General features: G+C 42.7%; 3 protein-coding genes across 3 annotated transcripts in view; 1 reads left to right on the forward strand and 2 right to left on the reverse strand.

Moving 5' to 3' along the window:
* Positions 1–1556: 1556 nt before the first annotated feature.
* hmox1b (heme oxygenase 1b) lies at positions 1557–4298 on the forward strand. The gene is made up of 7 exons (XM_079998431.1): positions 1557–1732; positions 1825–1882; positions 2515–2626; positions 2736–2951; positions 3077–3349; positions 3590–3665; positions 3768–4298. The coding sequence occupies exons 2-7, from the start codon at positions 1833–1835 to the stop codon at positions 3875–3877; spliced, it is 837 nt and encodes a 278-aa protein (XP_079854557.1). The 5' UTR covers positions 1557–1732; positions 1825–1832; the 3' UTR covers positions 3878–4298.
* A 2087-nt stretch (positions 4299–6385) lies between these two features.
* Positions 6386–10463, reverse strand: rnf11a (ring finger protein 11a). The gene is made up of 3 exons (XM_079999350.1): positions 10243–10463; positions 9005–9177; positions 6386–8312 (listed from the first exon to the last, which is right to left on the reverse strand). Exons 1-3 carry the CDS (start codon positions 10339–10341, stop codon positions 8141–8143), a joined length of 444 nt encoding a protein of 147 aa, XP_079855476.1. The 5' UTR covers positions 10342–10463; the 3' UTR covers positions 6386–8140.
* Positions 10464–16042: 5579 nt separating this feature from the next.
* The window catches only part of LOC307229511 (nuclear factor 1 X-type-like), a gene marked incomplete at its 3' end in the record, with an annotated part of 115283 nt that continues 108631 nt past the window's right edge, over positions 16043–22694 (reverse strand). Inside the window, exon 11 of the mRNA XM_079999510.1 lies at positions 16043–16195. Within this exon, the coding sequence (XP_079855636.1) occupies positions 16043–16195 (153 nt within the window). The remainder of the gene's footprint in view (positions 16196–22694) is intronic.

Consider the following 22694-nt stretch of genomic DNA (forward strand, 5'->3'; position numbering starts at 1 on the left):
TATATATAAATATATACACACATCCATATATATACACATCCACACACACGCACACACACACACACACACACACACACACATATTTTTTTAATAACAGTATGTCTGGGTATCTGAACCAACTCTTTTCGACCCCTCGTAACGGTGATTTTCGTCATGACCTTGAAAACAAAAGCCGAATGATCGATCTTTTGTGCGGCTCCACCTCCCGTCGAAGGTCAGAAACTAAAAATAGAGAAATAAATCACTATGCAGCCCAATGACCTGCCCGTGTTGCGTACCTTGCGTGGGGTGCAAAATTGGACAGTGACACAGATATAACGTTTAAAGATAACGTCCTGTTGTGCAAATTCTCGCCACCCAACGACGGCACGAAATGAGTTTCATTTCATCAGCGGCGGGGTTTGAAAAGTTGAAAGTTGATTAATACAAAAAAAAAAAAAAAAGTATCAAACCGAACAGTAAAATAAAGATTAGAAAGCAGTGGTTCCAGTGATTCGCAGCGTCACGTTAAGGAATGGTCGCGCCTCCAATCTCAGCATTGGAACGGAGCCTCCACCCACAAGCTCCTTTCAGCCGCTGGGTCATGAAAAGTCCCTCCTCCCACCACTGGGCTCCGTCTTTGTGCTAAAGTAGCCCTGTCACGTTTAGACGAGTTCTCCCTCTTTGTGTGAAAAGTTGCCCTCTCATGTTAAGACAAGTTGTCCCTCTTAATGTTAAAGTTGCCCTCGCATGTTAAGACAAGTTTGTTCCTTAATGTTAAAGTTGCCCTCGCATGTTAAGACAAGTTGTCCCTCTTAGTGTTAAAGTTGCCCTCGCATGTTAAGACAAGTTTGTTCCTTAATGTTAAAGTTGCCCTCGCATGTTAAGACAAGTTGTCCCTCTTAGTGTAAAAGTTGCCCTCGCATGTTAAGACAAGTTGTCCCTCTTAGTGTTAAAGTTGCCCTCGCATGTTAAGACAAGTTGTCCCTCTTAGTGTTAAAGTTGCCCTCGCATGTTAAGACAAGTTGTCCCTCTTAGTGTTAAAGTTGCCCTCGCATGTTAAGACAAGTTTGTTCCTTAATGTTAAAGTTGCCCTCGCATGTTAAGACAAGTTGTCCCTCTTAGTGTAAAAGTTGCCCTCGCATGTTAAGACAAGTTGTCCCTCTTAGTGTTAAAGTTGCCCTCGCATGTTAAGACAAGTTGTCCCTCTTAGTGTTAAAGTTGCCCTCGCATGTTAAGACAAGTTGTCCCTCTTAGTGTTAAAGTTGCCCTCGCATGTTAAGACAAGTTGTCCCTCTTAGTGTTAAAGTTGCCCTCGCATGTTAAGACAAGTTGTCCCTCTTAGTGTTAAAGTTGCCCTCGCATGTTAAGACAAGTTGTCCCTCTTAATATTAAAGTTGCCCTCTCATGTTTAGACCATTCCCTCTATGGGCCAAAGTTGCCTCATCTTGTTTAGACTTTTCCCTCTTTGTGCTAAAGCTGCTCCGTCATGTTTAGCAGCTCTGCGCTTGGGAAAAAAAAAAGTTGCCCCGTCACGTTTAGCAGAGCTCCCTCCTCCTCCAGGCTCCGAACGGAGACGTTGAATCATCCGGAGGTTCTTCCTGTTTTGGGCTCGGGTTGAGCCGGGGAGGGGGCGGAGGAGGCGTGGGAGCGTATAAAGCGGAGCACCGTGGCGCCCGACACAGGACTAACGGCGCACGCAGACGACGGCCCGCCGCTGGAACTTCGGAGTAGCGACCTAACGATCCGACCGGTGAGTGGCAGGCCAGGCAGGAACTTTTATTGTGACGTTATTGCGTCGTTCAACCCTGAACCTGATGGAGCGGACGCTGTTCTTTCCTCCAGGCGTAGACATGGAGGCAGAGAAGAGGACCCACACAGCACCAGAGGAGATCTCTGACCGGTAGCTGATTTGATTCATGATTTACAGTTTATTTTATTTACCATCCACAATGCATGGCAGTAATGTGAGCAGCATTGAGATACCTAAATTAAGTACAGATGTGCGATTTTTTAAACTAAGTTCAAGATTCAAGATTCAAGATTTTTATTTGTCACATACATATACATACTTCCATACATATATGCAGTGAAATGTTCAGAGACAATATAAAAAATAAAACAAGCTAATAGACAGCACAAGAAATATACCATGTAGATTAAGAATGAAATAAAAATAAAACAAGAATATGAAATGTAATATACATTTAATGTATAATATAATCATATATTAAATGCAATTTAATTGAGTGAGCCCATGCAATTGGCCCGTGTTCTCACTCGTCTTGCTGCACTTGCAGAACTGAATCAGTTACACAGATAACCTGCATTGAAACGGGACAGTTTTGCTGTTTTTCCATGGCTGTACTTTGGAGTCAATAAATGACATGTACTGAGCCTAGACGCCTGTAAACCTTACAGCCTCTGCCATGCGCCCCCTCACGTACCCCTCGTAATGTTCCGTCTATGGTTCCATTCGAAAAGTGACGCGGCGAAATCCCCCAAAAAACACCCCAAATCCCTTTTTGTCTTTAGGGATCTTTCGGAACAAATCAAAGCGGTGACCAAGGAGAGCCACATCAGGGCAGAGAACACGGAGATGATGCGGAGTTATCAGAGGGGGCAGGTCACCCTGGCGCAGTACAAGGTAGCACACAGTACCACACTGGATCACAATTTTTCCGGGGTGATCTCGAGTCGCGACCGATCCGCCCCCTCCCCCCTTTCTCAAACCTGGTCCTCTTGTCTCTGCTCAGCTCCTGCTGTGCTCGCTGCACCACATCTACCAGGCTTTGGAAGAAGAACTGGACAGGAACTGCGACCACCCCGCCGTCGCCCCTATCTACTTTCCCGCGGAGCTGGCGAGACTGGCGGCGATCCAGAAGGACCTGGAGCACTTCTACGGAGCCGACTGGAAAGAGAAGATGGTCGTCCCAGCAGCCACGAAAAGATACGCCCACAGACTAAGACAGGCAAGTCCAGTTGAAGACCTCCGGTCTATAAAACATTGGTGGACTAGGGTCGCACCCCTAAAGAAAGAAACAGAATTTTCCAAAGGCATTCGCTGACCGTCCACCTCCGTCTTTCTCTCCCTCAGATTGGAGCGGAGAACCCTGAGTTCCTGGTGGCCCACGCCTACACCCGCTACCTGGGCGACCTGTCGGGAGGGCAGGTCCTGGGCCGGATCACCCAGAAGTCCCTGGGGCTGAGGAGCCGCGACGGGCTCGCCTTCTTCTCCTTCCCCGGCGTTTCCAGCCCCAACCTGTTCAAGCAGCTCTACCGCGGCCGGATGAACGCCATTGAGCTGACAGAGGAGGAGAAGAACGGCATGCTGGAGGAGGCCGTCCGAGCCTTCGAGCTGAACATCCGGGTAAGAGGCAGGGACAGGTTTCAGCAACAGTAGAGGGTTGTTACCATCTGGAGGCTTTCGTTGTCCGATTTACAATCTGATTGTCTCTGAAGTCCATTTCTGACTACGATGACTATGATAGTGGCATAAAACAATGATACTACGATGACAATTCTATTATTTGCAATATTTCTGGCATTGGCTCAAAATCCCCAATTAAATAATAATATAATATGATGAACTTTTGTTTTTTTTGGGCAGGTCTTTGATGAGCTGCAGGCCATGCTGAGCGTCTGTCAGAGCGACGGAGAGCTGGGAACGTTCAAACTCACCAATGGTAAAATGAAATGGGACGATTTCAATAAAGAATAGTAATATGACTCCTATAGTAATCGCTGTTGACAAAACCTTTTTTAATTTTTCTTTCGCCCTTCATCAGGAGATCCGCGGCTGGCGGCGACGCTTCACACCCCCAGCGGCCTCCTCAGGATAGTTCTGGGGCTCTGTGTGGCCCTAGCCACCTTGGGCATGGGGATCTACGCTTTTTAGACCCAGGATGTAACGGAGCACTTTGCTAGCACAGCCAACCCTCAGGTTATTCGTTAAAAGGATGTACTTATGTATACGTATATTGATGCCTTCTTTGCCATGCAAATTGTGTTATGTAAAAATTGTGAAATGTGCAATATTTTTGAACAGAAATGTCTGGATGTACTGTAATGTTTTAACTTTGTAATAAAAACGTTTCAATGACTTATTACATACTTATTCCGACACGACCTGTTTATAATCAGTATTGCTTCCCATCGTTTTGCGTGTTTGTACAATCTGAGTAATGACTCTCACATGTCGCATGACATCACATTTTTGTGCCCTTTAGGGGTGTTATTTAGAGATGTACAGGAGCTTACTCTGTTCAATCTCAGTCAGGATGGTGCCCCATGACATCGAATAAACTTTAATTTAAAGTTTTAAGTCCAAAATAACCTACACTCGGGTGGTTCTTGGTCGATAAAGTATTACAATTTCATTTTAGCCTCGATGATATGCAACAATAACGAAAACCTCTTTGGTTCATAAGATGGTTCATTCTGGCATTACAACATGAAATAAAACGGCTTTCAAGTATTTTTCTTGAGCACTATATTTTCATTTTAAAGGACTTCATGCAAAGCAAATATCCATTTTCAATGTGATCTTTATTAATAAAAATATAACGTAAGTCTGTCTATTATTTATATTAGTATCTATCTATATATTATATAATCTATTATCTACTATATAGACCCCAGTCAAAAGGTTTAGAACACCCTCATTTTTCCATTTTGTTTTGAAATTTAAGCAGTTCAAAGTTCAGTGAATAACCTGAAATGGTACAAAGGTCAGCGATAAACTGCCAGAGGTTTAAAAAAACAAACAAAAAACCCCTGACAAATAATGTAAATTTCAGAGTTATAAAAAAAGGCCTTTTTCAGGGAACAAGTAATGGGTTAACAACCTAGGGCGGTTTTGCAGCCATGGAAGTAAATGAAGCCTTGAAGGTTGACGCAAACAATACCTACAGGCGTCCCAACTTTTTTTGAGTAAAAAAAAGCAAAAAGCAGTGTTGGAACACACTGTGTTATTACACCCTCTGGAGCATTATTTGGACAATATTGCACTGCAGGAAGCAGTATATTTCTATTATCATGGCAAGAAAAAGGCAATAACAAAGGAAGACGGACAGACCATTATAACCCTTAAAAGTGTAGATGTTTCCTTTATAGAAATTGCAAAGAAAGCCAAGTTGTCAGTGAGAACAGTTTCCTACACCATCAAAAGGCACTTGGAAACTGGAGGAAACTCTTGACAGGAAGAGGTCTGGCAGACCCAAAGCCACAACAGAATCAGAAGACAGGTTTCTGGGAATGAACAGCTTGAACGCGTGATATGGGGCTCAAAGGATGACAACATCTTCAGGCTCAGCTTAACACTGGTCCAAGCAAGTCTCAATTTCGACTGTGAAGAGAGGACTTGGAGCTGCAGGTTCGACAAGTCCGGTGGCAGTAACAAAGCCATTGCTAAGATGGCAAAATAACCAGCACCTTGAACCAAAAGGGCGACCGCAGCATTTTGCAGCGCCATGCAATACCCTCTGGTCTACACCTCGTTGGTCAGGGGTTCAGCCTACAGCAAGATAATGACCCCAGTCATACCTCCAGGCTATGTCAGCAGAAATTCGGTGGAAGAAATGAACAAGACAGCTTCAAATCATGGAAAGGCTGGCACAGTCTGGTTGGGGTTGAACCGGAGAGAAGGATGAAAACAAAACAACCTACAAGTGCCTCATATTTGTGGGAACTTCTGCAACACTGTTGGGAAGAACTTTCCCAACAATATTTGACTTCCATTGTAGAAAGAAATCCAAGAGTATGGTCGGCTGTTATATCTGGAAAAGGTGGCTACTTTGATGAGTCAAAACTAAGAGAAAATTTGGTTGAACAGAACGATTCCATGATTTTTTTTTTTTTTAATCTCCAATTGTTTATTTGTTCTATGCTTTAATTTTAGAGTACATTGAGACATTAAACTGCGTACATTTAAATAAAAACTGGAATAATTAAGGTGTTAATTAATTAAGGTCTTTTGACTGGTAGTGTACATACATAGTGTATATACAGTATATCGATATATATCTATTATTTTTCTCATTGTCACCTACTATTATGAGTATGTCTATTTCCAACCATACTGGGTTAAATGTACATTTCCCTGGCAAGATCGATATGGTAAAAGCCATTCTGGAAAATGTTAATTACATTATGATTGGAATAGCAAAACCTGTGGGAATGTCACAGGATTTCAATGACTGCGTTTTTTCCCCCAATGACTTTTCAAGCCCTTCAGCACAAAAGGGCCCATTTTTAAGGTATTCCAGTACTTAAATTTCTGAGGACAAAATTCACTTCAAGCATTTCAAGCACCGCGAGGACCTAGTGAGAACCTCGATATGAGCCCTACAGCATTAAATAGAAGTGCACCTCCAGAAGTAGAAACATGAAACACTAGACACGTAGATCAAATTTGGGTATCCACTTTAATGTGGTTTGGGATCAAAAGGATTGGAACAGTACGTTTCATCGCAGACCTTTTCCTTCATGCGTGAGACATCAACAAGCCTCCCGGCACCAAGACAACAAAACCAGTCACGTATATAATATAATATTATATAATATAATATTATATTATATTATATAATGTATTGTACTCCATAGGCGTTGGCTCACTTAGACTAAAAAAGAAGGCACAGCAGTGTGGGTAGAAACAGAGGCGATTTCTTTTTTCTACTTATATATCATAAGATTTCCTGTTAAAAACGCAGTTTTGTTTAAAAAGCTCTTTCAAAAAATGACGCAAGCACTCTTGCATTCTTTTTCTCTTTTTTAACCTGTGCTGTCAGCATGCTGGGCATACAACAGAGTATTTGTATGCCATTGCATCCAAGACAGAGTTAATCTGCAGGTGGAGCTCAAATTCTCAACCTGCAATGCCACTTTTTATTAATCATCAAGAACTGCTGCAATAACTGTGTCCTGTGGACGACCTGTGGGATGACGAGAGCACAGCTTTTTTATTATACAAGACCGCCACCAATCCCCCTCTTTGGAGAACAATCTTACCATGTTTTTGATCTATAAAAAAACAATCCTCATAAACAACAGACAAACAACAATATGGACTTGACAAAACATAAACATAGAAACATCAGACGACAACATGTACTCTTACATTGAACATTTTTAGACACTGCTCATTCCGCTCGACTGCTACCGTGCCTTGTGCTCTCTGTGTTAATAATAGTCATTCATATTACAAATCTCCAAACCTATTCCACATCATTCCACTGTTCGAGACTCGAGAGCCTTCCAAAAATGCGTCGTTCACAGTCCATCAACACAAAACAAGCACTATGGATTTTTGTCCAAAAAAAAAAATCAGGCAACTACAAGTATGCCTTAAACAGCAGAGCGGGTTAATTGTAAAACAATCTTAAAATCTCTCTCGCACACGCACGCACGCACACACACAGAATTTCTACTTGCTATAGAGTGCAGGTATCTCAAGGTGCGTTGAGGGGGGATTGCACAGGATCGCTTGTCTTCATTAAAGTCGTAGACAGTAAACACGAGACGATAGTGAGTCTGACGTTAAGGCAAAGCAGAGCGAAGGACACATATCGACCAAAGGCCACACACACACACACACACACACACACACACACACACACACACACACACACACACACACACACACACACACACACACACACACACACACACACACACACACAAATCCAGTTCTCGTTTAAGAATAACAACTATAATATAATAATAAAAAAAAAAAAAACTACAAGCAACTTCTCCGGTCGGGTCAGCAGAGACCGTAAAAAAGCTGATTTTGCTCTTTTCACTCTTTCCTCCATAACTGCCCATCACATAAACATTGTGAAGCACAGGGTTGGATTTCCTATGGGATCGGCAAAAGGTACTTTGGTAATTTGCAAGATAACAAGGATAGCAAATGATCAGTTCCGGTTCCAGTTGCCGGTTTTTGCAGATTTGGATTTTGGCAATGTATTGCTTTTTGTTGTGTCCTTAATCTATCGCTCATTTGGCACATATTCCTAGAGTACGGGCAGATGGATTTTCCTAAGACTAGATATACCTCCAAAAACAAAACGCAGAGGCTTGGTGTCCGCCCTGACTGCCGCGTGGCCCCACTCCTCCCCCGTCTGCCTGTTGATAAGGTGCCTTTCGTTTCATTCGTGTCGGCTCAGTTAGTGTCGTACGTGGCCAGCAGGGCGGCGTCCACGGGCTGCATGCAGGAGGGACAGGTGAAGGAGCGCATGAGCCAGGGGTCGATGCAGTCCACGTGGTAGATGTGGAGGCACGGTAGGAAGCGGATCAGGTCGTCGCACTCAAAATCCATCATGCAGATCACGCACCTTGGGGAAACGAAACATCCAGATCATTTTTCATTTCTTTCACTCATGATAGCATGAGCGAAAACTATTTTTTAACCCATTTGACAGGGTTCATTCTGGAGTTCTTTAATTTTACACAGAGTTCGCGCAAAACAAATATAATCCATTTTCAATGTGTCTAAATATAATATAATCTTAGTCTCATTGCCTGTCAGGTTAAAAGTGTGTTCTTTTGGTAATCAAAAGTAGCCAAAAATACATGGAAAATACCCTTTTATATATTTAAGCACATCTTAAATACAACTTTAGCAGTTTCAATAAATTCATACAGAAATAGTGTACTAAATATATTAAGTATACGTCACGATAACAAACTTAAGTATACTTTTTCCCCCATTTGGGATACTAGGCACCTACAGTATGTGTCCATTACTGACCTTTTGACAAAACAGGGGAAAATGTCTAAGGATTTTGAAGTAAATTTAAAAACATATATATTATTTTGGGAAAAAACACAGACTACATTTGACTAAATTTGAATAGAATAGAGCCAATTAAACAGAACATAATGTCTCACTGTATCTTAATACAGTTGTAGTGCCAGGAGATCTGGAGGAGTACAACTCAAATTTAGAAGTAATAACACAATTTATTTTCTGGGCCTTTATTTATTTATTGATTGATTGATTTTTTTTAAACAGTGTTGGACTCACTCCTTGACTTTCTTGTCGGAGGGCTCGGAGCCCGGGTCGAAGATGCCCTTGGGCAGGTGCTGGATGAGGCCGATGCGCTGGGCGATGCAGACCTGCTCCTCCTCGCTCAGCTGGCTGGCCAGGCGGCTGCGGCCAGGGTAGGGGTGGAACACCTGCACCGGCTGGGGGCGCTCCTGCTGGAGAGAGGGCTGTGATCAGTGTGATCAGCCAACCACTGTCTGTTTTTAGATTGTTGACTGGGTCAGTAGGGGTTCTCCCAGAAACAAGCAGGCTAAAAAGTTATAATTATGAATATAATAACTGGATCATTTTTAATATCGAAAAGACTAAAAAAATGGAGTGTTGGTCATTCCAAACATAACCCTACAATTCATAATACATAGGTATCATAGTCTTAAAGAGAGACTTAAAGTGATTATATACAAGTATACTTACTATATTTGGTATGCTTCTTATAGTTTAACAATTCATCTACTAAATTTATGTTAAATTGACACAAATGAAGTTGTACAGACTGAGTGAAGTTGTGCTTGAGAGGTGCTTAAATTATTCTAAAATGCATTTTTGGTTCATTTTGGCTCCCACTTATAACAAGTATGCTCAGGTACAGGTAGAGTCAAGTTCCTTTTCCAACATACTTGGCATAAATGATGACTACATCAGGTTTCTGTATTTTTAAAATCATTTGCTTGTTTGTTCCTTTTTTTCCTTTAACCAGAGTGTTTATTATCCTTTTTTTATAACCTTGATGTACCTTGTTTTATGCTGCGTTCTAGGCCAGGTCTCTCTTGCAAAAGAGCTTTTAATCTCAATGACATTCATCTGGTTAAATAAAGTTAAAAATAACAAAATAATAAAGAAATAAAACTATATTTTCACTCAATTTACAGCCTGCCGCTGACTAGTAGACCAAACCTGTTCTTTAAATGACTACATAAAAGTCGGCAAGAGCAAAACAACACTTGAAATATACTTGGATCAACTTTTAAACACCCATCGCTGCTCTGTTTGCTCATTTCTAGTTTTATAGTTTATTGTACATGCATATTACCACTGTTTTTATTTTCTTATTCTCGTTGCTCTACTTTGACTGTTTCATCTCTATTGATTTACTTGTTTCACTGTTATTCGTAGTCTGAAATGATTGGACGCGAGTGTCAAATCCAAGAGCACATGAGCTTGAGGACGGGGAGCGCGTTCTACAGTCTAAAGGCGATAAGCGTCCCCCCGCGGTGTACCCGGTAAGGCGGCGGAGGCTCCGCGGGCAGGCTGGTGCCCTCGGACTCGTTCAGCGGCGACAGGTCATCCGCGCCCTGGGAGAACAGGCAGTTCCCCATCGAGCAGAGCCCCGCAGGAAGCCCCCCCACCCCCGTGGGCCCGCTGTGGGTGCTGGTGAAAGGCAAAGTCTCGACTGCAGCTTTGAAAAGTGTTTGCACGGAGACCTCCGCGTCCCGTGGATTCTTTTGTTTACTAAAAGTGCACACCGGAAACTACGTCAGCGGCACTCGCCGTCAGCGCCGGTATGCCGCGTTCGGAAACTCGGAAACCCCGCCACTCGGACGCCGTAGCGCCCACCTCGGAGCTTAACGTGTTTCGTTGCTCCAGTTGGGGAAAACACGGAGGCAAGTATGTGTTTGTTTAGAGAAGCTTGTGAATCACGCGCTCGACAAAACTATATTAACCTCACATAAACGACAGAGTGCTTTACATCCAAGTCGGGCGTCCCCCGCCCCCCCCCCCAAATAAAACCGAAGTGAATTCCAACTTAAACGCTCCGTTCCTTGGTGAAGGTGGAGTTTTCGAGTTCCGACTTCTGTACAATGTAGCACGTCGCACGCTGCGTTCCATTCACCCCGAAACACGGGAAAAATCCTACATTGAAAATGAAAAGAGACACCGGGAAATGTCAGATAGAATTTTTCGGAATTTCGGGCAGATCACCCAGGCTCCGAGTTCACCGAGATAACAGGCCTGACGCCATGCGCAAGTTGGGATTCATCAACTTGTAATGTGTGGGACAAAGTGGGGATTTAACATTTTTAAATAATAAGATCAAGGCTGGACCATGGGAGTGTGGTATGCAAAGTATGCAAAGTGTGCAAAATCTGTGCTTGCAGGGCTGGATAAAACACCGGCTGAGGCTTTTGAGAGGGTTTTTTTTTTTAGGGGGGCAGTGAGAACATCGCCAGTGTGTGCACTTAAAGGTGAGACAGGAGAAATGCCACTCTGTCTTGGTCGGGAACATCTGCTTGTAAACTGCTGGATAAATCTGAGGGGGCATGGAGATAGTCATCCAGCCAAAAGACTGTTAAAGGCCAGCTGGGAGAGTGTGAGAGCACAACAATTAAGTTTTGGCTGGACAGGAGATGCAGCAGCAAGAGACCTGGGAGTGCATGAAAATGACTTTTGTCCAACTGTAATATGGCCTTTAATCCCTGTGTGTGAAACTGGTGGTAGATTTGAAATAACTTCAAATCAAGATAAGAAATAAAAGTGTGGATCTGGTGAGTGAGCTTTATGGGTATGAGGAATCTAAGTATAAAGACTGTGTGCAGGTTTTTTTTTTTTACAGATGCATCCAAGTATCCAATAACAGGAATGGCTGTAGGCCATCTTGGTGGCTTTAGAATGGGTTGAACAACACAAATCAAAGTCTTAATCTGTAGTGACTCCATCATTGCTCTGTACAGTCTCATGGCAGCTACATCCTATAATCACCAGGAATTACCGTTCGGAATAATATCAATACGCGCAAGAAAAAGGAAACAAGGCGTGGAGGTCGTATTCATTTGGGTTCCTGCTCACACAAACATTCTGGGTAATGAAAGAGTGGACAAAGTAGCCAAGCGAGCTGTTAAAAAAAAGGAAACATAGACACTTGATTAGTCTCTCGAAATCAGAAGGAAAGCGCATTGTACAGAAGGAAATCAATAAAGAGTGGCAGCAGCACTGGGATCGGTAGATAAGAGGAAGACATTTACATTCCATTCCAAACAGAGTTGCTATTGTGAGAAGTAGGAAAGAGAAGACAGTCATGACCAGGTTTAGAATTGGACACAGTAATCTGAACAGTGCACTTCACATCATAGGGAACCATCCAACCGGCATCTGTGATCATTGTAAGAAAGCAGAAACCGTTGAACATGTGCTTGTTAGTTGCGGGAAATATGTAGCGGAGAGAAAGGACCTGATGCGAGAAATGAAAACAGTAGGGTTAACAGGAGGAGGAGTAAAGAGCATACTGCAGAGTGGTGGAAGCGGACAAGGCAGAAGATGCTTGGTCAGCTTCCTATTGAGGACAGGACTGATGAGGTACATCCGACACACTGGACATTGTAGGAGTTAATTTACTCCAGAAGATGGCAGTAGTGCAACATTTGGGATACAAGCTGCCGGTAAACGCCAAAGAAGAAGAAGAAGAAGAAGAAGCAGCGGCGCGAGGAAGACAGGAAATACGTCACGTCAGGGCGTGAACATCGCCATTGCGTATGTGCATAGTGCGCTTGTGGAAAGACGAGAAGAAGATGACTTTACAGTGATAACATACGGTCTTTAAAATGGTTGTTTGCTTTTCTAAGGCTTAATGTCAATGTTGTATATCAAATTTTAATATATATTGAAGAATCCAGCAAGCGTTGGCAACTTCCCCTTTCAGTAGGTCTGACCACAACTACACATCTGTAGTGTAGGGCCTGTCCAGGAACTAGCTCATAATGTCAGCTATGTATGTGTTACTGGTTAAACCACTCTAAAATAACAATCTAGAATGACCCGAAATATGTGTGTGTGTGTGTGTGTGTGTGTGTGTGTATTTCACTATAAAGAAAGGAATCTCAGTCTGTATGTCTGTCCTTCAATGACTTCGACAATGATCTACTTACATCTACCTCATTCGATCTACTTCACACTTGGCGGGTATATTACTGGGGCCCCAAGGACGTGCATTGTCAAACTTGGTGCAATTTGGACACGCAACACTTTCAATATTAGCAATAGACCTTTAATAAACAGCCAACAGCGGGGGGCGGGGCATCAGGGCTCTTTCCCCGGTGTATGACTTTAACAAACAGTTTCATCTTCCATTGTGGAACACAGGACCGAGACACTGACATTTTGTTTAACTCTGCCGTTAGAATGTCTGAGAAAGTCAAAAAGTTTGACCGGACATGCACTAGTTTCATCAAAGATAGATAACTTGGGGCCATATCACAGATGGACTTGGAAGCTGTTCCAATGTATGGGAGCATAACAATAGAAGGCTGCTTTGCCAGCTTTAGTATTAACTCTTGGAACGTTTAAAAGGTCAAAGGACGTGGGAGACCTGACCGGCTCATAGCTGACCAGTATGTTTGAAATATCATTTTGGTTCCAGGCCGGTGAGAGCTTTGTAAACCATCATAGATATTATAAGTGGATAAGTAATAGCGTAATTGTCTGATGTATCCTTTCAAGAATTTTTCTGAGAAATGGGAGGTTATTATAGGGTGAGTGTGGTCAATCGTTTACCCCTCTGGGACAAATAGGTGTACTATCTAGGACAGCACAATGAATGATTGGATCATTTGCTAACTGTTTTTCAGATTATCATCAAAATCCTGGAGGCCCAGGTACAAACCCTGTATCAAGAGGAGGTCACCATGGATAGAGGGAGAGAGTTTTCACCCTTGAATATAATAAGGTAGTTATTGCACTGCAGGTTATTTGTTTGATACAATGAACGAGTAAGTGGATATAAGTGAGTTGTTGTGACGTGTGATGATTCTCATGTAAGGAATAAGGACTTGTACACACATCTGAATCAACGCATCAATCCAGGTTACTGAGGGGGTCATTCCTCCCTGACACCGATAATCTTTTTGGCCCTTCTTCTTGACCTGGTAGAGGTCCTGAAGGGTGGACAGGTCACAGCCGATGATCCCCTTTGCTGCTCAGATGACCTGTTGAGTCTGGCCTTATCCTGGACATTGGCAGGCCCATACCAGACACGCAGTATTCCTTTTATTGGTGTTTTTTCCATTATTGACTAACTGCTATGTGTTCCTTGCTGATGTTCTGAAGTGTACACTTGGGTAACACTTTCAATTACAGTCATTTTTTTGTAGGTTTAAATTGCGCGGGGCAATTTGACCCAATACATTTCAGTTCATTTTGACAACAGAGAATGCAATAAAAGTGCTAAGGGTCACTGTCTTTCATTTGGAGCTCACAGGGTCTTCCAGTGCCTATTCACATTGTTTCATAGATTGTTTATAAGAAATTGAGAATAGCAGTCAATTGACTTACATATTTCAAATGAATATACTTGGTATATATATATTTTTTAAAATTTGTGTGCTCACTTAAGCTAAGATAAGACAAACCTTTATAAATGCCCTGAGGGAAATTCAGGTGTCATAGCAGAAACACCAATCAGAATGAAACACAGTAGAGATATACAATAGGTGAGAGTAAGATGACAGATGAGAGAAGATGAGAATAAAAACATAAATAGGAAAGAATAAAGATAAAATTAGATAAAACGCTGGGCTGCTGGCCCTGAATATCTGCACTGGATCCATAGAGAGTGAGTAAACACGCATTATGTACAATCTTACAAGTCTCCGTCTGTCAGCCTTGGTCTATCATAATACACAGATCAGCCACAACATTAAAAGCACCACTAATAACCACTAATATTGTTTAGCTCCCCCTCATGCAGCCAAAACAGCTGACCCGTTGAGGCATGGACTCCACAAGACCTCTGAAGGTGTCCTGTGGTATCTGGTACCAAGATGTTAGCAGCAGGTCCATTAAGTCTTGTAGTCTTTAATACCGTTTTTACACCAAAATTAGTGGGGACACCCGGGTTTTTAAAATGCTGTTCCAATGGCTAAGGCTCGGTCGGGTCCGGGTTGGGGTCCCCTTGGCCGCTGCCCGGCCTGCTGCACAACTGCGAGCAGGTTGTCGGAATGTTGGCGCGGCACCTGGTTCTGGGCCTGGCATCCACGGGCTGGGTTCTGCACCTGCAGCTGCATTTTTGCCTGCATGTGAGGGTGGGTTGTATGTGTGCACCTCAGGGGTGCAGGGTCTCCTCGTGCTCCCTGGGACTGGTTTATGCTCCTCGGGGCCCGGCGTGGATGTTGCTCCATGGGTTTCCGGCTTCTCTGATGTTTGGGGAAAGTATTCTGTGACTGCAGGACGGAGTGCTCAGGGTTTTCCTGCGGTGGTAGGGGTGGCTTTGGGGCCTTTTCCGCTGATTGGGGGCGCTACGATATATAATACTGACCTCATACACCAGTATGAGTGCACTCACCGGTGGACACTTCACACACACACACACACACACACACACACACACACACACACACACACACACACACACACACACACACACACACACACACACACACATACACACACACACACACACACACACACCTCCAGACCCTGCTTTGAACACACCCCTGGTCACATCATTCTCCTTTCCTCCCTCATTTACTGCCATAACTCAGACAGGAAGACGCCACGTGCCCAATTGCTATTACTCGTGCCCAATTGCTGTTATTAGTTTTCCTGGACTTAATTAACTCAGTTTTGTCAATATATGTTGTCATCTGATGTTTCTATGTTTGTGTTTTTCAATGTACATGTTGTTTATTTGTCTCACCCATGGTGATTCTCCCCCTCTTGGAGTAGTGATTAGTTGTTTATAGACCAAAACATGGTAAGATTGTTCTCCAAAGAGGGGGATTGCTGGCGGTTCAGTGTAACAAAAAACTGTGCTCTTGTCATCCCACAGGTAGTACTTGATGATTAAAGAATGAATAAAGAGTTGCATTGCAGGTTGAGAAGTTGAATTCCGTTTGCAGACTAACGCTGTCCCAGATCTAATGATATACAAATACTCTGTTGTATGCTGAGCACGCTGACAGCACAGGTAAAAAAAAAATATATATATATGTATATATTAATAAAAGTAAACATTGCACCTGGCTCGATACGCTAATTTATGCCCCTTTACTGGCACGATGCGACACACGTTGAAGTTCAAAATCAAAATCAGAAGTCAATGACTTGTTCCTGCATGGGGGACCATGAAAAGTTATGGGTGGGACCGCTCCGTGGGGGCCGCTCCGTGAGGGCCGCTCCGTGGGGGCCGCTCCGTGGGGGCCGCTCCGTGGGGGCCGCTCCGTGGGGGCCGCTCCACTGGTACTGCAGCACAGAACCCCCACACTCCACGACAAGTTCTGAGCCACTCCAGCACCGCCCCAAGCCGGTGTCCACACCAAAGGAGTGTCTGACTGGTCTGCGGCTACACAGCCCCATACACAGCAAGCTGTGATGCACTGTGTGTTCTGACACCTTTCTATCATTGCAGCACTAACTTTTCCAGCAATTTGTGCTTCAGTAGCTCTTCTGTGGAGTCGAACCAGACAGGCGAGACTTCACCCTCCGTGTGCATCAATGAGCCCATGGGCGCCCATGACCCTGTCACCGGTTCACCGGTTGTGCTTCCTTGGACCATGTTTTGGTAGGTACTAACCACTGCATATCAGGAACACCCCACAAGACCTGCTGTTTTGGAGATGCGCTGACACAGTCTTCTCGCCATAACAATTTGGCCCCTTAAAGTTAAAGTGGCTCAGATCCTTACGCTTGTCCATTTTTCCTGCTTCCAACACATCAAACTTCAAGAACTGACTGTTCACTTGCTGCCTAATATATCCCACCCAATATATCCCATCTCTTTCAGCCCGAGTCAACCTTCACCTCCAAACCCTCAACATGCTGCATCTCCAACCATCAGAGCCCAAATGACAGGTAAACCCACTGTCCATCACTCGAAGATCTATGTTTTTGAGATCACAATTAAATCCATTATCTATTTGTAAATCTCCGTATTTCTAGCCATAGCGGCACTCCCTCTGAGCCAGATAGGACAAAATATCCTCTTCGGGGAAACTGATCCGCCATTTAGGTTGGTGTCACTGTAGCCCTGACAGCACCAGGGGCTGCCAAGGAGCCCCAGGGGGAGCAGCCACTGGGGGAGAGATCATGTCCGCTAACTAATAACTGCATGTAGGCAAACTGCGCTGAGATAATCTGAGATAGATTAGGCACCCAATCCATCCTGTAATTATAGCCCTCTACTGTAGTTATCCCATTTGATTAATAATTTAGCCTGCTGTTGAACTCGATAGCCCCTCAGACAAACATAAGGCCAGGTTGATGAAGTCTGCTGATGGTTATGGACTGATTACAAAAAGGTTTACCATTTCACCGCATACATATGCCTTCCCTGACGGTTTGGCCATCTTGCAATTTAGATTGCTCTCTAAAAAAAATACTGCAGGCTTTTAATTGAAACTATTATCGATGTCTGAAACCGGCTTAAAATGAATAACGTCAGTTGTTGTGTCTTTTTTTTGGAACACCAGATATTGTCAAATATGTATATTTCCTGTTTGTATACCTATTGGGGATATAAATACATACAAAATTAAATGAATTCATAGCAGATTTATGTTGTATTACCATCACTTTCATAAACATGGCATAAGATCCTGCTTTATTATTCTTTGTATTAGTATATTTTTGTGTGACTGCCATTTTAGGATGAAATGAAAAATTCTGAAATCCAAATGGCACCCCTCTCATGGAATTACAGAGTAGCTGCTTTTATCGCATTTCCTATGAAAGGAGGACACGGCACAGGAAGGCGGGTACAGTCAAGAACATCCTTTTTATTCAATCAGGTGCTGCTCTTCTCAAACTGTGTTTTTCTTCTTATGGAAAAGAAACTGTAATTAACACATGCATTTCACCTAGAGCTCTGGGGGTGCTCGCACAAAGACACGGGGCGTTGCATAGAGGCCACAGACAGAGGGACTGGAGAACAGGGGAGTCGGGGGGGGCCTAGAAGGGCTCTGCCTCTTACGCCGCTAAACCACACACTCCTAAAAAAAAAAACTAAAAAACTAAATAAACAACAGAACAGAGACACGGATAGCCCGACATGAGGTTGATAAGACAGTTGAAAAATCTTCCCGGAACCCTAGAAAGAACAGTAGTTTTCTCAAGAGTGGGGAAGGGTTCTTCCATTATACTGAAGGTTATTTACTATCAGACACCAAAAAAAATAAAAAAAAAAAGACCAGGAAATAAGTTGATTTCATTCCAAAACTGTTGAAGAATAATCAACTTTTTTTTCCTATAGTCCTTTTATTAAGAACCAGATTGTAATTAAATAGTTAAGAATCTGGTTTAATGGCAGCTCATATATTCTAATGTGTGAATTTGCATGGTTAATACTGCCGATGGCTTTTTTTTTATCATCCGTTACATTAGATTCTAGACCTGAATGGTGGCGGGAATAAATGTGGGGAATCACAAAACCGCTTTTTATCAGCCTCATGTGGGGCAGATCTACTTATAAGGTGCTTGTAGCGTTTTCATTTACAGTCCAAGGCTTCTCTTTTTTTTAAGAATGAATAAAAGCCTAAACGACAGCATACATACCCTGATAGCAAACATTACAGGAAATCAGAATTTAAATGAAAAGAAAATCAAAAAATTTGAAAACAAAAAATGAAAAAAATCAAAACCCCTGCCCCACCCCGCCGAAAAAAATAAATAGCAAAAAAAGGAAGAAAAAAACAAAAAAACAAAAAAAAAACAAAGCCTATAACCCCTTTTACCCTATCAGAGCAGCCCCCTGTTCCAGAACCCCATAGAGCAGCTCTCCGGGCGTCTCGTTCAACCCGTCCCTACTCCCAAAATCCGAAAAAACGTTTGCCGCCGAACCCCTGTTTGTCGACCCGTCTCATCCGCCCGGCACACCCCCAAAAGCCCGTCAGCGTAATTTGTTCACTTACATTAGCTGTTTGAATGGAGAAGCTAAAGAGATGGGTATGGTAATACAATGTGAAGCGTACAGACAAGAATAACATGTGAGCTAACTGCATTCTGCTCAAGACAAAAAGTTTTTTTTCTTTTTTCTGCAATTATTATTTTTTTTGTTCAAACCCTTCCGATAAGTGGAGAGGGCGGGCGAGAGAAAGAGAGAGCGCGCGCGAGAGAGAGATAGAAAGAGACGTAGAGCGACGGACACACAGTATACAGACTACTCCAGTGTCTAAGAGAAGAAAGCCGACAGAGGAGGAGACAGGGAAGGGGGAAGGGAGAGAAAAAAATAAGCAAGAGCTGGACGAGAACAAGTTTTTTTTTTTTTGCCATTTTCCAAAAAAAAAACAACATTTTTTTTTTCATCATTTATCAATAAAAAGTAAAGAACTAATTCACACCAGTTTCCTTTTGTACTATATATATACGGCTTTGAAAAGGAAGAGAGAGAGAGAGAGAATATAAGGGGAGGTACAATGGAGGGTTTTCTTTTTCGAAGGCTCAAAAATAAAAGGTCGCCCCAGAGACCGCTAACCCCCGGGGGGCCGTGTTGTTTTTTTGATTCTTTTTTCAGCTTTTTTTTTTTTTTTTTTTTTTTTTTTGGGGCCCTCCTTTAATACGCTCCGAGGGGCCACAACCTGCAACCTTCAAGCCGTTTCGAAAGGGGCGATCTGGATTACAAAATGGAGTCTGTGAACAAAAGGCACTTTTAAGGACAACCTTTAACTGCTGGGAAACTATACACTACGGCACAAGCACTACTCAAGAGTCATTTACAGAGAATGGGGGGGATGGGGGCGTGTGTGTGCGTGTGTGTGTGCATGTGTGCGTGTGTGCGTGTGTGTGTGTGTTTGGTTGGGGGGTCATCTTGCTGGGATCTTACTCTAAAATGGTTCAGACTGGCTCCTGGTAATTTGATGGGATTCCAAACTTCTGTGTGTGTGTGTGTGGTGAATATATTGTATATTGGACTACACTACAGCACACACCAGTGTGTGTGTGTGTGTGTGTGTGTGTGTGTGTGTGGAGCGGGGGGGCTACGGAAAAAAACATCCCAAGTACGAGGGGGGGGGGGACCTTGTCGTGTGTGTGTGAACTGGGATTGACTGGTTTTGTGTGTGTGTGTGTGTGTGTGTGTGTTTTTAACTGGTGGGAATGGGGTTATTTATTTAGTATTTCTGATCTAAAGGTTGAACCAAAATGCCTTTTGTGTCACAACCTTAAGGGACAGGAACCCCCCCCCCAATACAAATAGAAGAAGAATACAAATAGAGAGAGAGGAATAATGCTGTTTTTTTTCTTTTCTTTCTAAAACAGTGTGTTATTTTGTTCTTTATAATAGGTCTGAATGTACTTTATAGCAGTTAAAGCACCAGTTTAATCTTTGTGATATATGATTTGTTTTGTTGACGACGTCGCATAGAAATCTTTCCTTCGGCCCTCCCACATTTTTATAAACAAACGGTTACAAGTGAAACATAAAAAAAAAAAGAAAAGAGAGAGAGAGAGAGAGTGAGAGAGAGAGAGAGAGAGACAAAGGAAAATACAAACAAAAAAAACCCTCAACTTATACAAAGACTAGGATTTTTTTTTTCATGGCCCTCTAAGTTTAGAGTCCCCGAGCTTATGGACTTTTGAAAAACAAATAGAATTATTATTTTTTTTTTCACTTTTCTCTAAGCTTTCTTAAAAATCTCTAACAGACAAACACAATGATCTACCCAATGCATTGCACGTGGCTCAATCGACGCATAATTTTCAATAATAATACTTTCCATCGAGAAAACAAAACAAAACAAAAAAAAAAACACTTTTTATTTTTTTTCTTCAAATCTACTGTCGATCTTTGACATGTTCATTTTCCGCTTATTTAGGATGCTGCGCTGCAGGCTGTTTGTTTGCGTTGGCGTTTGTGTGTCGTGTCTGAAACCTACTGGTCCCAGTGAGCGGTGTCACTGGAGTTTGTGTTGGTGGTAAGTTGTAGTTGCTGGTGACAGAGAGGGGTGGGGGCGGGGCAGTGCGTGTGCGTATGTGTGTGTGTGTGTGTGTGTGGTGTATGGGTGCAAGTGTGCGCGTGTGTTCAGAAAATAACTAGACTGCCAAATGGCTAATTTAGTAAACACTTAAAAAGGAGCATATATCATAAATATACTGTATATGTATAAGATCTCTCTCTCTTTGTATGTGTTTTTTTCTTTTCTTTACAAAAAAAACAAAAAAACGAAAAAAGTTTTGCAGTCCTCTATAAAGTTTTTGTCCAAAGGCCAATTGTTGCCGCACGGGCCGACGCTACCGTAGTTTCTGCACGGGAACAGAACCTGAAGTCAAGTTAATTTACTAATTGCATGGAGGGAAAACACAGAGGCACTTTGATAGATTGTTATAGTCTTGATATATGTTTTTTTTTGTTTTTTTTTCTTTTTTTTTCTTTTTACTACATAGAGCTACTATCGCGAGAGCGGCCCCTTGGCCCCCTTCCACCGTCCCTGCAAAATGGAACCAACATCCGGGCAGTCCAGTTATTTTGTGAGCTTGTCAGATATTGTGTCATGATGGATGGTTGATGATTCCGAGAGCAAATTTTTGATGAGAGTTAAAAAAAAATATAAATAAAACAAAATAAAATAAAATGAAATTACGGCAAATTTCAAGTGAAAGAAAAACCATCGACAAAGGCGATCTGGAGAACCAAATAAAGCTGTGAAGGCTTCCCTTCATCTGAATATTAGGGTGTCTGCGCTGTTAGTGCATATACAAATGTTGAGTGATAGTGTGTGTGTGGTTGGGTTTCTCTGGGGTTTGGAGCGAAGCTCGCTTCACACCAAACACGACAAACAACAAGAATAGACCGGCAGTCCATTCATTCTTGTGGAGAGTCTGATTCCGCAATCCGATCGAGGCTCCGGGAGGCCTTCACACTTTTGAGCTCATGACCGGGGGTTAAGTCGTTCAAGATTTTTATTGGAACTAGGCTTCAAATTAAAATATATATTTTTTCAAAATAATGGGTGTTTTAAACACTAACATTGGATGTCCCCATATTCACGATCAATAAGTCTTTGCAATGAAGTTAATTGAATTTTTCTATTTTTGTTCACAATATAAAGGGAGTTTTAAACTCTCATTTATGGTACATGGTAAATATCCAGCTGATCAAACTACTCACAAAACGAGCTCTTCCATTTGGTTTTCCCTGACTCGAAGCGCAGTTCCTGCGATGGCCACAAAGGGATCTGACTGTCGGATGCGGAGACGTATTCGGTGTGAAGCGAGCATACGAGTGGACGATGGGTGCAAGGCGAAGCAATGCAAGGGACGTACAGGATTTAACTGTCGCTACGGTGTGGTTGTTTGTGAGAGATTTGAGAGACGGCTGCTTACTGCTGGGTTAGATGAATAGTAGATGAGCACGATGACGGCACGGTTCTGCAAGCTAAAGGTACAAAGTTGTAATGGCATGCGAGAAGAGAAGGTTAAAACGTGAAATGAATATCCAAGTGAGACGTGAAACCAATAAAACCAATCGCGGCAAACGAAAAAATAAAATGGAAAAGAAAAAGAATCGCAAGAAAACACCTTCAAACAAAATGAAAATAAAAATGCAAAATGGTGATCCTGTGTGAGCTGTTATTGTGGATTGAGATTCCGTGGCGAAGGAATCATGAACAAGGTGATGCTGTGTGAGTGGTTTGGTGACAGACTACTCTGGAGAGGATGGTTTGTGTAGCTTGTGTGTGTGTGTGTGTGTGTGTGTGTGTGTGTGTGTGTGTGTGTGTGTGTGTGTGTGTGTGTGTGTACATGCTCATTT

Source organism: Zeus faber, assembly GCF_960531495.2.
Source record: "Zeus faber genome assembly, chromosome: 4".
Lineage (NCBI taxonomy): Eukaryota > Metazoa > Chordata > Actinopteri > Zeiformes > Zeidae > Zeus > Zeus faber.